Source organism: Nelumbo nucifera, chromosome 1 (genome assembly GCF_055504915.1).
Source record: "Nelumbo nucifera cultivar China Antique chromosome 1, China Antique-T2T, whole genome shotgun sequence".
In the NCBI taxonomy this organism is placed as follows: domain Eukaryota; kingdom Viridiplantae; phylum Streptophyta; class Magnoliopsida; order Proteales; family Nelumbonaceae; genus Nelumbo; species Nelumbo nucifera.
Window position 1 is genome coordinate 66,396,982 of NC_142649.1, and position 17,243 is coordinate 66,414,224.

At 39.7% G+C, this 17,243-nt stretch overlaps 1 protein-coding gene across 1 annotated transcript in view; it reads right to left on the reverse strand.

Moving 5' to 3' along the window:
* The window catches only part of LOC104594180 (glycerophosphodiester phosphodiesterase GDPDL3), a 105,534-nt gene that overhangs the window by 9,155 nt on the left and 79,136 nt on the right, over positions 1 to 17,243 (reverse strand). Inside the window, exons 5-6 of the mRNA XM_010254362.2 lie at positions 8,569 to 8,607; positions 8,138 to 8,419 (exon numbers count right to left, since the gene is read on the reverse strand). Of these exons, the coding sequence (XP_010252664.1) occupies positions 8,138 to 8,419; positions 8,569 to 8,607 (321 nt within the window). The remainder of the gene's footprint in view (positions 1 to 8,137; positions 8,420 to 8,568; positions 8,608 to 17,243) is intronic.

Consider the following 17,243-nt stretch of genomic DNA (forward strand, 5'->3'; position numbering starts at 1 on the left):
TGGATAAGTCTGGGGAGATTTATCCTGCCAAAGCTGACACTGGTGTGCTGCCAAGTGTTGGGGTGGCCTGTCTCAGCTGCCAGGGTGAGACCCAAAGCACATGTAGTGTGGGATTATTTGAATCTTTGAACCAGACCAGATTTCCAGTATTGCCTTGCACCTTGGTGTTGATGGGCAAAACTGGAAAGTTACACCTAACCCCTAGACTCGATTATGATACTGCACTAGGTGTCGGATTGGGCTGTCTTTGATATGCCAATCAGTGAGATCCTTAGCGGGGATCAAAACCTGGGTATGTTGGGACAGTCTGAGAATTCATCTGAGTGGGTGATCATAGTGACAGGATCAGCCCCTTTGTCGGACAAAGGTAATGATCGAGGATGCACTCTCTCTGATGGAAACCAAACTGCCAGCAGTTGATTTCAATTGTTGGAATTTTGTTTTGAAAAATTTATATATAAGATATATAGATATATACGGTTTCAAAATGTTTGCAAATGGTTTTAATTCCCAGGATCCATATGAGCAGAGAGTGCAACACTGTTCCTTGCAGCCGAGGGAGAGGTCCTCTCTTGTCGGGTAGTGTTTGATCATTATGGGCAGAGAGGTTAAGTGTAAGGCCATTTAGGGTTATACCTGATGGGTTAATCTTGCATCTGCCCACAGTCCCTGGGTTTTTATAAGATGGCTTGGCCCAGGGACCACTTAGTGTAAGTGTTGGGCCCATAGAGTCCATGTGATGGGCTCAAGGGGTTCATTGGGCTTTCCAGTGAATTCGGCTAGGCCTTGTAACAAAGGCTGGGCCAAACCCATGTGGCTGATGTGTAGATCAATGCTTGGGTCCCACGCCATACAAAGAAGCCCAACTGGGCAGCAGTTTGGAAGCCTATTGAGCACTTCATACTTATTGGGCCTAAAGCCCATTTCGAACTAGCTGATTTAATAATCCTCTTAAAGGGGCGGATCTGAGATTCAAATAAAGATTTGAATCTAGTAACCTCCTGATAAGATTAGGAGTGGGCTGACCTAATCTGTAGATAGGATTAAGATAATTCCCTATCCAAATACAGATTTGGATTGGGATAACTCCTAATAAGATTAGAAGGTTTCTTAATCACTAAGGAAAAGGTGAAACCCTAGTCTTGAATTACTAGAATTTGAACCAAGGGTTTTAGCAGAACCTCCTCCTGCAATCTGAGATAGGATCTCAGAAACCCTAGAGAGAAGAAAAGCAAATACACCAACTTCAGCTCTAGAGTTCTCCTTCAGCCACTGCCGCCATTCACTGCCTAGTTCGATCTCTCTGGGAGGGAAAGATCAAGAAGGTGTTCTTGATATCAGTCTTTGCAGAAAGGCTGATTGTGTACGGTGCTCTTCGCTTCCATCAAATTCTTGTGAAGAATTTGGTCCGTGGGACGAACACTGCTGGTTCTGCTCCAGTATCACTGCATCATCTTCAGTGGGATCAGATCTTGGGATTATTCTTTGGGCGTGAACACCGATGTTGGGAGATACTAATTCTCCGTATCAGGTATAACCCTTCCCTTACTGTTTGGTTCAGATCTGGTTCGGTTTTGGTTTGATTAGATCCTTGAATATTGTATTCTAAAATCAGGGAATATGATTCCCAGTTTGAAGGGAGGAGAGAAATTTTTGAAATTCGCCCACCCTATTCCGCTGCTTTCTTGGCGTCCATACGATGGATCTCTCCCTCCTTTCATGAATGTGGATGAACTCAGATTGGGTTAAATCGGCCTCAAACACAGCAACTCACAAGGTCAACTCACACCCGGCAGCCGTGAGAACCAAGCTCGGTAACAATTCTTTCAAGAAGAAGATGGCTTGATTCAGCCTTCAAGAGGTAACCAGCAGACCTCCAAACACTGTGTACCCGACTGGCGTACCTTTCTAGTTAGGGATTTTAGGTTCCCAACAATAAGTGCCCTAAAGAGAGCAAAACACAGTTCGCAGTAATTAAAGGGGCCTTTTTACAAACACTGTGTATGGAGCAGAGAATACCCCCACTGTCACCAAGTAAGAACCACCTCAGGAGCAGTCCGTATAGGTCCAAGAAGCAACTAAACTGAAGTAAGAACTTGCACCACGGAGTCCAAAGAGGTTTCGACAACTTGACAGTCCAACAGGGTGAGAAAACAACCCAGAAATCTCTGAGTTAAATCAGGTTAACCACAACCGAACAGCTGAACAAATTTAAAGGGGTTTCGAACACTTCAACAGTCCCCAAAACCAGAAATATAACCCAAGGATAACTGAATGCAACTTACAGTCTTATCAATCTCTGATTTGAGCTCCAAATCAGGCCGAACAGTCCTTCTCTCTTATTCTTCCTGGTCACTAAACCACTCTCCAAGTGATTAGAGTCTTGGGCACCCTCCACTGACCTCCAAGAATCAGGCGAACAAGTTAAAACTTCCAGCCCTAGAACACCTTCATGCAGTCGGCTGGACTATACCCACATGAGAGCCACGCCAAGTTCAGGCCTGCTCTGATACCAAGTTGAAAAACAGCCCTTCGAAGTATGGGACTGTATATGATTAGATGGAAAAATCAAAAGGAGTAAAATAATTGAAAAGATTGGTAGAAGATGAAGAGAGAGCTGGCGGCAAAGAGGGTTAGAGAATGAGAGGTTCGAACTAATCTCTCCCTCTAACACTAACACTATTTCATTAAGTTAATTTTTGAATAATTACAAGGGAGGCCCTTGGTTGGGTAAGAAATTACAAAAAAACATAGCATAGAAGAGGATGGGCCCAGAATAAGGCCCATTACAGAAAATAACATAAATATAACATAGAATAACAGCCTATGGGCCATTCGGCCCATCTTCTCTACACAGAGAAAGGCTATTGGTAAGTTTAACTTTACCCAAACCCGATATTGGGGTCTGGGATCCATTGACAATGATAATCTTACCTTTCCCTTAAAAAAGTCTATATAAGTGGTAAAGTAGAAAGGCATACCAGTCATATGATCATTGGCTCCTGTATCAATTATCCAAGAGCTAGAGGGTGGGCATGACATACAAGTGCAGTACCTGATTTTGCAAAGGCACTAGAAGAACATTTGAACCAGTTGGTGTAGGCAACCTGCTCTTTCCAAGAGGGAGTGAGATGCCTCTCAATTTTTCCATCACATCAGGTGTCATGAGTAGATGCTGGAGTAGGAGGATTTCCCTCAAGCATGTGAGTCGAAGAATCATGACTTGTAGTAGCAGCATGAGCATTTACTTTCTTTCCAGTTTTAAAATTCTCAGGTTTTAGGTGGGGATTTAGTTTCCAACATCTATCCTGGGTATGCTTCGGCTTCTTATAGTATTCACAAAATACCTCTTCAGGTTTACTGTTGAGCAAGAGAAAGAAGAGGAAGAGAAGAAGGAAGGAGGAAGAAGAGAGAAGAGGCTAGCGGACTTAATGCCTTAAAAGAACTTGCTTCATGCGAGTGAAGCATTTGTATTTATACTATACTGGCCGTACAACACAAGTGGTATAGAAATTACAAAAATACCCCTGCGGGCACTAAATATGTGTATAGTACATACAATAACATCTGTCAATACTCCCCCTCAAGTTGGAGCATAGATATCAATCATGCCCAACTTGTCACAGAGATCTTGATGTCTGGAATGGTTTAGCCCTTTTGTAAAGATGTCTGCTAGTTGGTCTTCAGAGCTGATATATGGAGTGCATACTTCGCCTGCAATGACTTTCTCTCTGATAAAGTGCTTGTCAACTTCAATGTGCTTTGTTCTATCATGTAGTACCGGGTTAGCAACAATACTTATAGCTGCCTTGTTATCACAGAGTAGAGTCATGAGTTTGTCCAATGGAAAACCCAACTCACCCAACAGATTCTTTATCCACATACCTTCGGCTACTCCGTGTGCCATTGCACGGTACTCAGCTTCAGCACTGGATCTAGCCACCACCGTTTGCTTCTTACTCCTCCAAGTAACAAGGTTTCCTCCTACAAAGGTGCAGTAACCACTAGTAGACCTTCTGTCACTTTGAGATCCAGCCCAATCTGCATCTGTATAAATTTCAACTCTCAAATGTCCATGCTTCTGGAATAATAAGCCAGCACCAGGGAACTTCTTAAGATACCGTAGTATCCTCTCTGCTGCTTCAAGATGAGTGGTCCTAGGTGCATGAGTATAGATCTATGGTTCATGGTGTCACTTCACCTTGGCTGTCACTTAACTTATGGTTGGGGTCAATGAGAGAGTCAACTGGCTTAACCCCAATCTTTCCAGTGTCCTTCAGCAAGTCTAGGACATATTTCCTTTGGGAGATAAAGATACCCTTTCTTGATCGGGCAACCTCAATTCCAAGGAAGTATTTGGCAGGTCCTAGATCTTTCACTTCAAACTGAGTGGCAAGGAAACCCTTCAAACTTTGAATTTCATCCTTCCAATCACCAGTAACAATTATGTCATCCACATATACTATTAGGGCAGCCATTTTACCTTCTGTCCTTTTCACAAACAGTGTGTGATCTGACTGACATTGCTTGTATCCCCTCTGCTAAACTACAGTATGAAATCTACTGAACCAAGCTCTTGGTGATTGCTTCAGCCCATATAAAGACTTCTTTAACTTGCACACTTTCTGTTCATTTCCTTGAGCCAGAAAACCGGGGGGTTGAACCATATAAACTTCCTCTTCAAGGTCACCATTCAAGAAGGCATTCTTGATGTCGAACTGATGTAGATCCCAATTCAGATTAGCAGTAAGAGAAAAGTACTCTAATAGAGTTCATTTTGGCAACAGGGGCAAAGGTTTCTACATAATCAACTCCATATACTTGAGTAAACCCCTTTGCCACTAAACGAGCTTTATACCTCTCCACGGTTCCATCAGCCCCATGCTTAACAGTGAACACCCACTGTTCCTTTTTTCTCTGGGTCGGATGTTTCTTCTCCTCCGTCACTATCACCTCCTCTTCCAGTTCCAGTTGAGGAACATGTTCCTCTTGTTCTAGTTGTGACCAAGTCTTTACCTCTAGCGTAACTACCTGCAGAACAACCACCTATCTGGCAAGTGTATACACATCGTCAGGTACCGGTCCTCCTCTAGCTTCGTCACCATCGACAAATCCGGCAGTTGTTACCACCCCAGCCCCACCCCCCGTTTCTGACCTTGATCTCCCTATTGCTTTACGGAAAGGTAAATGCAATTGCACTCTTCACCCCATTTCCAATTATGTTTCTGTACCTCACCTTTCGACTTCCCATCGCCAATTTGTTTCTATGTTATCCTCTGTCTTTGTTCCCAAGGATGTCCAGGAAGTTCTCACTTTTCCAGGGTGGCGCCAAGGAATGGAAGAACTCTCGACCCTGACTCATACTCATACATGGGACCTCACCACTCTTCCGCCTGGTAAGCATGTTGTGGTTTGTAAGTGGGTGTACACTGTTAAATACTTGCCTGATGGGAGTGTTGAATAGTTGAGAGCTCAGTTAGTTGTCAAAGGTTATTACAATTGTATGGTATCGATTACACAGACGCCTTCTCTCTAGTTGCCAAAATTGGGTCTGTTCGTGTTCTGATCTCTCTCTTGCTGCTATGTTTGATTGGCCCTTTTTTCAGCTTGACACCAAGAATGCCTTTTTACATGGTAATCTCCTTGAGGAAGTGTACATGGAGCAACCACCAGGGTCTGTTGCTTAGGGGGAGGGTGATAAGGTGTGCAGACTAAAGAAGTGATGAAGTTTGGTAGATTTAGTGAAGTTTGTTGCTATTTATGGACTTAAACAATCTCCTCATGCATGGTTTGGTAGATTTAGTGAAGTGGTGAAGAAGTTTGGAATGAAACAGTGTTAGGTTGACCATTCCGTATTCAGCTATGAATCCAATGCTGGGAAGATCCTATTGGTGGTATATGTAGATGATACTGTTATCACAGGCAATGACAGACTAGGGATTGACAGGTTGAAGACTTACTTGCATGATCACTTCCAAACAAAGGATCTTGGCAAATTAAGATACTTCCTAGGGATAGAGGTAGTGAGGTCCAAGAATGGTATTAATCTATGCCAAAGGAAATATGCCCTTGATCTGCTAGAGGAAATGGGGTTGTTAGGTGCCAGACCAACTGAAACACCCATGGAACCAAATGTTAAGTTGAGTAGTGATGCAGGTGAGGAGTTTGAGGATCCGAGAAGGTACAGAAGGTTGGTAGGTAAGCTAAATTACCTAACCATCACTTGACCTGATGTCTCATTTGCAGTTAGTGTTGTGAGTCAGTTTATGCAGAATCCTCAAATTCCACATTGAGAGGCAGTTCTAAGGATTGTGCAATATTTGAAGGGAGCTCCAGGTCATGGTTTGTTATATAAGAGTGGAGGAAGTCTTGAGATAGAGGGATACACAGGTGCTGATTGGGCCGGTTCCATATTTGACAGAAGGTCCACTACAGGGTATTGCACTTTTCTTGGTGGGAACTTAGTGACATGGAAAAGTAAGAAGTAGACAGTGGTAGCAAGAAGCAGTGCAGAGGCCGAATATAGAGCCATGGCACACACAACATGTGAACTAGTGTGGTTGAAGCATCTCTTAGAGGAAATGTGGTACTCTATTGACACGATTATGAAGCTATATTGTGATAATCAAGCTGCAATTCATATCTTCTCTAATCTAGTGTTTCATGAAAGAACGAAGCATATAGAAGTTGATGGATACTTTGTACGTGAGAAGGTGCTTAATGGAGTGATAAGTACAACATATGTGAACATGGGAAATCAATGGGCAGATCTGTTTACCAAATGATTGAATCGGGGAAGAGTGGACTACATATGTAACAAGCTGGGACTATATGACATATACTCACCAACTTGAGGGGGAGTGTTGGAGTCGGCTGTAGAAGGGTAGTATAGGCTTTTTACTTTAAGTTATATGTTAATTGTACTGATGAGTAGATATTAAGTTAGCTGATGTGGCTCTCACTTAAGTGAGGGTATAAGAGTAATTCTGGTTTGTTTAGAAAAGTATAAATAAAGGCTGGCCGACTAGAGAAGTAGATTTTTCTCTCTAGTTCAACTGGAACAGTTTTCTTCTTCTTATCTGAAATCGTACGGACACTATATCTGAATTTTAACACATCACAACAAAGAAATTTTAGAATATTTAAACTTGAAGATGCAATCATGGCAATTTTCTTCTAGCCTACTCTTTAAAGGTTAAATTTTCTATGTTTTTTAAGGAATTATGGCCATTCTAGTGATAGAGTGTCAGTCCACGACAGATTGTCCTTCTTTCCTGGGTTTATTGTGGAATTGTCTTTTGGTTTGTTTAGCTGAGGTAGAAACAATAGAGCATTATTAGAGTTGTTTTAGGATTTAGACTCATTATTTGGGTGCTCCTATGGGTTACTTATGGGTTTTCCTTAGTTTTGAAATAATTAGAAGTTATTTTGAGTTTGTTTCCTATCTAAATTTGGAGTTTCTAAAAGAAGATCCAGGCCCTTATATTGAACCTATAAATAGAATGATCTATTGAAATTTTGAATGTGAAATTTGATGGGATTAAAATTGTCTTCCAAAGTTGCCTATGTGTGAGAGTGTGATTTTCTTATCTCTTTTTATCTCTAAAGGTGCAATGTTTCTTCTGTTTTTGGTCTCTTCATTATTTATATCTGAATATCTTTCTCTCATAATTCAGATGATAAGATCTTTAATTTCCATCTTCTTCCCACCATGTGAAGATTGCAGGACTTTTTTCCTCCCATTGTACATGGAATTTCAAAATGTTTTCTTAGCAATGAAATTTAGATGATCCATCATAGATATATTTCTCATTAGAAATTAGTAGGCCCCAGTATATACCAAATGTACCAATCTTTGGTCTCTTTCAAGATTCTAAAGGCTCAGTTTGGGAAGAGTACAAATAGAAATATGTACAGTACAAATACGAGGTTTAGAAATACCATATACAAGATTTTGCATTGTACATATCTGTATATGCACTCTTCCCAAACTGAGCCAAAAGTTCAAGATCTTATATGCAATACTTCAATTTTTTTAAAGCATGCTATGATTTTCTTAATCAGATAATGGAAGGCCACCATTTTGATCATTTGATCTATCAGACAACTTTGAAAGAAGAAACAAATTATAACTTACGCTTTAAGGTTTTAATCTCATCCCATGTAAGGTTGAATGTAAAAATTCCTGGGTTTGGCTGAATTTGTTGAATGGTAGTGAGGCGAGAGAGAAAATTTGTTTGAATAACATTTGTGTTGTCCATAAGATTTATAGAGCCCAAACATATGGGAACCCCATCTTGTGTCATTTGAACAGCACAGTCAATAACATCAGCACCATCATCAAAAGCTTGCATATATGCAATATCCGTAGAACCGGGGTAGATTCCACTAGCTCCATTGTATGAGATAATAAGTGGTACTGAAAGGAAAACAAAATAAGTAGATAAGCTGGTGCTTATATTGTGCTTTTGACTTATGTATAAGTTATGACTTCTAATTCACCAACTAAAATCTGAAAGAAAGACTCATATGATGCAGAAAGAAGTTAATATATAACTGGCATCATACCTTTTCCAGAACTGTTTGTGCTTACATGAGCAAAGCAATCTGTGGAGTAGTTGGGAGAAATTAATATCCTGAAGAAAAGAGCTTCTTGAAGAAACAACTTTATCAAGCTAAACAAGCCATATAGATGAAATGGACAAATAACAGAATTTATCAATGTTAAATGATACATATAGATTACGTGTAAATTGTAATTAAGGTTAATTTACCTTTTATTCAGTTATTCTAATAAAACCAATTAGCATATAAGCCAAAGGAATTGGATCTGTCTTTCTACATGATTGAGGATTAACTTTATTGCTGAAATCATACAAATCAATCGAGTCCTTTGATTGAACTACCACCATAAGTCAAGTTGTAATGCCCTGAACAATTAATGACTAGAAGGATACTGAAGTGCAACTGCTTACTGGTATATACAATTTATCCTGTTGTTCTGCCTTGTGTGGCAACTTCATATGTCTACAACAAAATTTTCATGCTCAACTCATTATGAGCTTTATGCCTTTTCTTTGGGAGGGAAGTTCTGCAAATGTTTACCATTGCACATTTTTTTTCATTTTTGGTTTTCCATTTGAATCAGACTTTCTATTTCTTAGAATAATTTCAATATTTTTGTGGCACAACTTTCTAATATTAGGTTTCCCCATTATTGATCTGACAGTGGTATGCACTATCTCCTATGTTTTAGGTTGGTTTGATTATTGATTCCTACAGTGTTTTAGAGGCAGGCCTAAGCTCACAGGCAAGGCTCTCTTTTGTGGGGAGTCTCACCTGTCTTGTTGCTATGTATTGAGGAATTATCCTTGAGTTTGATGTCTGAATTTACTAATATTGGTAGGTTGTAACTATAATATTTAGAGTTTAAACAGACTACCTTATGTAGGAGTTGAACCTACATTATAACACCCTTCACGTCAATAACATGGTGCTCTAACCAATTATCTAACAATATTTTATTTCTTCGGAACTTTGGATTATCTATTGTGATATAAGAAGTTTTTCTCTTATTTTTTCATAGCTGGAGCCTCAGTTCGTTCAAGTGAACAACTCCACCTTAATATGCCTCCTGGCTCCTGGTTCCTGCCTCAGGCTCTAGTAATCCCTTGCACTATCTTGAGAGGGGTAAACTGGATACAGTCATAACAGTCCTAACCTTTGGCTTTTTTTTTTTGGTACAAAGTGGCTGCTGTTGGACTCAAGCTGGCGTTCTCATGCTTTCCATCCTAGATTTTACCATTACACCAAGCAATGGCCCCTGCTTCGTCTTCCATGGTCATAGGATTGGTAAAATAAGAGTTATGGTATTTTCTTTTGGTAGAAGTTTGTTAATGGAAATTTAGCATTTTTTAATTATCCAATTTTGGACAATTTAGAAAATAAAATTGATGTCAAAGGTGCATAATCCAACCTTGAGTCTATATTCTATAAAGATGTCTTTTGTTATCTTCTAGTAGAGAAGAAAATTAATATAAGTTCTGTTTTTTTTTTTGAAAAAAGGTAACTTATATCGGTGAAGAAACAGCATACAAATTACAAAGGGCCTTTCCACTAAAGCCCAAAACCAAGAGTACAAATAAAGTTAGATCTCCCAAGCCAGCAGCTGGGCTCCTAAAGTCCTTGGTTGAAGTCCTTTCACAGCAACATTCTAGGATATTAGCTTTCCAAACATATAGGAAATAAGTTGATCCACTTCACTATGTTTGTTTTGGAAAATTATGTTATTCCTTTCGGCCCAAATAGTACTTAATACCATAGCTGGGATGGAAGACCATACGCTCTTTGTGATCTTGGACTGTTCCTTAAGCTCCCAGCACCACAAAAGATCACACACAGTCACTGGCATGACCCAGTAGAGCTGCCAAAGAGACAAGAAATGGCTCCAGATTGCATAAGACATAGAGCAATGCAGGAAAAGGCGGTTATTCTCCTCTTCCACTTGATTACAGATCACACAATACAGGTTCTGGAGCTGGATTCCTCTCCTCACCAGATTCTTTTTGGTGAGTGTAAAGAGACTGGGCCGAATGGGTCCTAGTATCTTCTCTTGTAATATCTTCTCTTTTATTGTTGGCTAATGGACCTCTCTTAATGGGCCTGTTATTTCTTTTTGTTTAATCTCTTTATGTTACTGCCTAGCTGGCCGCCCACTTAAGGGCATACTTGTCATTACTCTAATTTTAATTCTTAATAAAGAAAAGATTAGAGGGGAAAGGGAAGATAATTCGAATCTTCTTCTTCTTCCTTCTCTTTTTGCCATCTTCTTCTCTTGTGTTGCTGTTCTTACTTCTCTTCTTTTTTTTTCTTCTAATCTTCAAATTTACACCTAATATTTGAGGACTGATTTACATCTTGGTATCAGAGCAGGTCTATTTCTTCCTTTTTTCTTCTTCTTTTCCCATACACCCTTAGATTAAGAGAGTGTATGGAGAGATAGATTCTCTATAGTTCAGAGGATCTCTGGCCTAGTTGGTAGAGGGTTTGGAGAGTTTAAATCTGGTGGATATTGCCAAGAAGTGTTGTTGTTCTGTTGCTGCCTAAAACCCTAGCCGATTAGAGATTTTCGAAGGTACAGGTAAAGGTGAAGCTTTGGGTGTGGCACTCTATGCTTGGAAGGTGTCTTGTGACTCCTAAAGGAGGGCGGTTCAGGTTTGGAAGAGATTGGGAAGTTCTGGTAGGAGTGGCTGCATCTTCTTTCTTCCTCCCCAACAGCTGGACGGAGTAAAACCCTAGTTTTCAAGCATTTGGGTTCTGGTTTGACTTCAAGTAAGTTTATATAGACAAAATTTCTGGTTCTTTGATTTTCGTTTGATTAATGGAGCCATACGGAAGTGAGTTCAAGCAAGTGTCGGTTTCAAGCCTTGGCTCGGTAGATTTCGTTTTGACTGGTGTAACCACAATCAAGCTAGATTGGACAAATTATCTTGCTTGGGCACAGTCTATAAGAATTTATGTTTGTAGTAGAGGAAAACTCGGGTATCTCACAGGTAGTAAAGTGAAACCCGAAGAGACAGACCCTAAATTTGAGAAATGGATGCAAGAGAACTATACTGTCATAGGATGGTTGGCCAATTCTATGCAACCTCACATAAGTCAGCATTATCTCTGGATGTCTTTGGCTAAGGAGATATAGGACAGTGTTACTGAGACCTATTCACAGAAGTTGAATGTAGATAGAGTCTATAAGTTGAAAAGTGATGTGAAGAACCTAAGACAGGGGGAGAAGAGTATAGCAATCTACTACTCTATACTAAAATCCCTATGGCAAGAAATTGATGTTATGGAGACAGTTGTATGGGAGAGTAAGAATGATGCTGAAATGTAAAGGAAGTTGGTGGAGAGAAATAGGGTGTTTGAATTTCTCACTGGACTCAACCCTGAGTTTGACATCACTAGGCAAAATATCCTGGCCAGAGATGAGGTTACTCTTTCCCAGGCATATGCTATGATAAGCAGTGAGGAGAGTAGGCGGCAGGTTCAGTTGTAGGGTCCACCTACAGAACACTTTGCACATGCTGGAATAAAGCCAAAGGGTCCTATTGAGAAAAAGGAGCAGATATGTGAATATTGCAAGAAACCAAGGCATACAAAGGACACTTGTTGGAAGCTTCATCCTGAGCCTCTTTCTGATATGTTTAAGAATAACAACAGCTCTAAGAAGGGGAGTCAGGCAGGAAAGCCTAAGACAGCTAATGTTGCTACAGTACCTGAAGGAGGAAATAAGGAGGGTGAAGAGAAATCAACCATTGAGCAGTTGGCAGCAATGAAGGCGGATTTTGAAAAGTATGGGAGGCTACTAAATCACTTGGAAGCTACTGTTTCTTCATCTCACTCGCTAAACATGGACACATGAAGCTGGAAGCTTTCACTGATGCTGATTGGGCAGGATGTATTGATGATAGGAGATCCACCTCAGGCTATTGTGCTCTAGTCGCTGGGAACATTGTGTCATGGAGGAGTAAGAAATAGTTTGTAGTTTCTAGATCCTCAGCTGAAGCAGAATACATGGCAATAGCACATGGTGTGTCAGAATTACTGTGGCTACGATCCCTTCTAGAAGAATTGGGGGTTGACTACGAGAAGCCAATGATGCTCTACTGTGACAACCAAGCAGCTATCAACATTGCACATAATCCTGTTCAGCATGACAGAACTAAGCACATTGAGGTTGATAGACATTTTATAAGGGAAAGAGTTTCCTCAGGAGAAGTTTGTTTGCCATTCATCACATCAGATGAGCAGTTGGCTGATATCTTGACCAAGGGAGTTCCAAGAGGGAAAATGACACACTATATAAGCAAGTTGGGCATGATTGACATCTATGCTCAGCTTGAGGGGGAATGTAAAGAGACTGGGCCGAATGGGTCCTAGTATTTTCTCTTGTAATATCTTCTCTTTTATTGTTGGCTAATGGACCTCTCTTAATGGGCCTGTTATTTCTTTTTGTTTAATCTCTTAATGTTACTCCCTAGCTGGCCGCCCACTTAAGGGCATACTTGTCATTACTCTAATTTTAATTCTTAATAAAAAAAAGATTAGAGGGGAAAGGGAAGATAATTCGAATCTTCTTCTTCTTCCTTCTCTTTTCGCCATCTTCTTCTCTTGTGTTGCTACTCTTACTTCTCTTCTTCCTTTTTTTTTCTTCTAATCTTCAAATTTACACCTAATATTTGAGGACTGATTTACATCTGTGAGACATTTGTTTAAAGCTACAGCCCAGAGTAGAGCATTTATCTTTGAAGGGACTACCTAGTTCCAGACTTTGTCTGCAGGAAACTCAGCTTGAGGACCAGTTGCTAATTTTCTAGAAAAGGAACTAAAAGAGAAAACTCCATCACTACTTCAACTCCAGTTCCATGTGTCCTCCAGTAAATCCAGATTGTGATTAGACAACAGCTCCAATAGATTAGAAACCAATTCTATTTCCCAGTCCTGAAAATATCTCCTGAAAGAAGGGCACCAAATCTGTAAATTGTCTTGAACCTCACAGCAGTTAGCCATCAGGGCATCTTGATTCTCTGCAATCTGAAAAAGCTGAGCGAATAACTCTGCTAAAGGCAAGTTGCTGCACCATATATCTTTCCAGAAACTTACCCTTTGTCCATTTCCCAATTTCATCAAAAGGCCCCTACTTATCAGAGGGAATATCTCCATGATTTTCCTTCCAAATAGAGCAACCCAATGAGGTAACAGAAATGGTTTTCACCCAATCACCCCTATAAGTGTTGAATTTGGCTGCAACCAAGCTTCTCCACCAGCTCTCTCTCTCTTTGCCAAATCTCCAGATCCACTTCCCCAGAAGAGCTTTATTAAAGACTCTCATTTTCCTGACCCCTAGGCCACCCTTTTGTTTAGGGGCACAAACCTGGTCCCAGCTAACCAAATGAATCTTCTTCTCTTCTTCCCACCCTCTCCACAAGAAAACCTTCTGCAGCTTTTCCACTTTTTGGGCCACTTTCCTTGGCATTGGGAAAAGAGACAGGAAGTAGGAGGGCAGACTTGATAAGGAGCTTTTTAACTTCCAAGAAGCAAACTTCTTTTCTAACCTCTCAAGAACCGGTTCCCACACTACTGAAGTACATCTAGCTCCCGGAGGGATCCCCAGATAAATGGTTGGCAGGAAGCCAACTTGACAGGCCAAAATTTCAGCTAAGTCATCTATATTCTCTACTTTTCCCACAGGAATTAATTTGATTTTAGACCAATTGACTTTCAGCCCTGTAACTATCTCAAACCAACAAAGGACCACAAAAAGCACTTCCAACTGATTTCTATCAGCATCAATGAAACAGAGGGTATCATCAGCAACCCCCCCCCCCCCGGAGTGGTTTCAAATCCTTGCCACATACCTTCATTTCCCACCTTATTCATAAAGGCTGTTAATAACTCCGTTACACAAATGAAGCAGAGAGGAGAGAGGGGGTCACCTTGCTGGAGACCTCTAGAGTTCTTGAAAAAGCCAGTCGATTGTCCCTTTACCAGGACTGAAAATTTAGGAGAAGTACAAACCTTTATCCCAGTACAGGCGAGGCGCATTTTGGGGTATGCGCCTCACCCAGGTCCTAGGTGCACGCCTAGGCGTGCGCTTGATGCGCCTTGTGCCTCAGCCCAGGCGTGCGCCTTTTTAAAATTTTGCGCTTTTTGCTTTTTTTTGAGTTTAACAGCTCCGAGAACCCCTTATTTGCTTATGTTGTTCATTCATTCGTTGCAATAAAATATCTTCTTAAAAGGCAACGTAAGTTGTAAAATCATTATATTTTATGTGAGAAATAAGAATTTTAGACCCTAACATAGACTTGTTCGGGCTTGCCTCAAGGAGCGTGCTACAAAGGCGACTCATAGAACCAAGAATGCAATATGTTCTACATCACTTTAACTACTTGAAGCAATGCACTTAAGGAAAAAAAGAGATTGTGGGTTTTACACGCTTGAAAATGCTTTATATGTTTGCTTTTATTTTTACATTTTCATTTGAATACACATTACATGTTATGTTTATGTATTTTAATTTAGATAATAGGTTTTTTAAATCATTTATTTTAAAACTTAAGTTTATATTTTTATTAACATTATGTTTAATATTTTTTAATTTTTTTGCATTTTTTGAATTTTTTTGGCATTTTTTAGAATTTTCTGACTTTTGTTTTTATTTTTTAGCTTCTTTTTTTTTGTAATTTTGCGCCTTTCTTTAAAAGGCGTGCGCCTCGCCTTGCGCCTTGCGCCTCAGGCGCAAATTGGCCCTTGCGCTTTTAAAACACTGCTTTATCCAGTTCCTCCATCTTTGTCCAAAATTCATTTTATCCAAGACTAAATCCAAGCATCTCTAGTTAATATGGTCATAGGCCTTTTCCAAGTCCAGTTTACAGATCAGCCCAGGTTTCCTTCCCTCTTCCTTGAATCAATCAGTTCATTCACCACCAAAACACTATCCAACATTTGTCTACCCGGCACAAAAGCAAACTGATTTTTTGCAATCACTGAACTCAGGACCTTTTTCACTCTCTCTGTTAAGACCTTAGCTAGACCTTAGCTAGTCTCTCTGTTAAGACCTTTGGAATTAAAGAGATGAAGGTAGTATTTAGACTTCTTTCAAGGGCAGCATTAGAGTGGAAATCCTGAAACACCCTCACCAGATCCACCTTTATCACCTCTCAACATTTTTTATAGATGATATTTATTAGCCCAGCTGGCCCTAGGGATTTGTCTACTTCCAAGTTTTATATCACATGCCACACCTCTTCCCCAGTGAAAGGGGCTTCTAGCTCTCTTTGTTGGGCCTCTGAAATCCTCTTAAAATCCAAATAAATAGGGAGGGGTTTCCTTTTCCATCTTTCCTTGAACAGATTGGAAAAGTATTGGGTTGCTATGCTTTTCAAATCAGTCCAAGCTTCACCCACCTGGCCATCAAGCCCTAATTGTTCTATTTGATTAATCCTTCTTCTAGAATTTGCCATCCTATGGAAGAAACCAGAATTTTTATCACCTGCTTTCAGCCAATTTACTTTTGTTCTTTGTCTCCATTTTAGTTCATCCCTATAGGATAGCTTGTCAAGAATCAGCTTAGCTTCAAGCCTCTCTTTCCTCTCTTCTTCTGAAATAGAGCCAACCTCTTCAGCCAAGTCAATTTCTGTAATTAAATTCAGATAGTCCCTTTTTTCTGATTCCGACTGTTCTTTAAAACCTTGCTTCCAAGATTTTAGGAAGTTTTTGACCAAACTAAGTTTCTTAGCAAGGATATGAGAGCTGGAACCCAGAAAATCAGAATCTGACCACACCGAAGATAATATAAGTTTGAGATTTGCCTTTGACAAAATGTGTATTTCTTCTTGTCTCTCTTCTCATTCAAAACCCTTTCTTTCTCTTATTTCTATCTTCTATTTATTTCTTTTACTTCTGTCCATTCTCAGATATGAATATCTTTTTCCCATAACTCGGATTTTTAATTCCCCTCTTTACGCACCACTAAATTCTAGTTGAACTTGTCTCCTCCTGTCATAAATAAATGGGTTAACCTATAACTACTTATAATAATGACACGTATAGCATACAACCAAGAAATATAGAAGATTTTTCTTGCTAGTATTCTGAGAGGAGTTAGATCTTGTTCATTTTTCTTTTCCCGTTTTTTTTGGAGAGGATCTAGATCAAACAGATCCAACATTGACTTGGCTGACAACAAATAATATTCTAGATAAATCTTTAATTAAACCTCAACACATAACAGAGATATATTACTTGTTTGGTGGTGACAATTATGTGAATAGACTTTTTGTGTATCCTTTCACTTTGTAATTTTCTTAGTATTTCTTTTTTTTTATATACAAATTTTTTATATGCTTAATACAATTTTCCTTTTCATTCAATAAAAGGATTAAAGAAATAATGACAAGAAGAAACAATAATTAGTGATTATAAACTGAGGAAATAGTCTCCAATTTGACTTTCTGTTTAGAAGCCCACCATTATTTCTCCTGGTCCTTAAAAAAGTTCCTACCTACCATCTCTAGGTTGTCAACTGAATCAACTCCAGATTTTCGTATGGGAATAGCTTCCCATGGCTTTTGGATTTTTTATTGACAAAAATACCCCTTCTTTTGAAATTGGTCCCTCTCTATTATGACGGTAGAAAGTGGAATTTGAATACTACTGTTCAGTTCATTTTATTCCCCTTCATTATG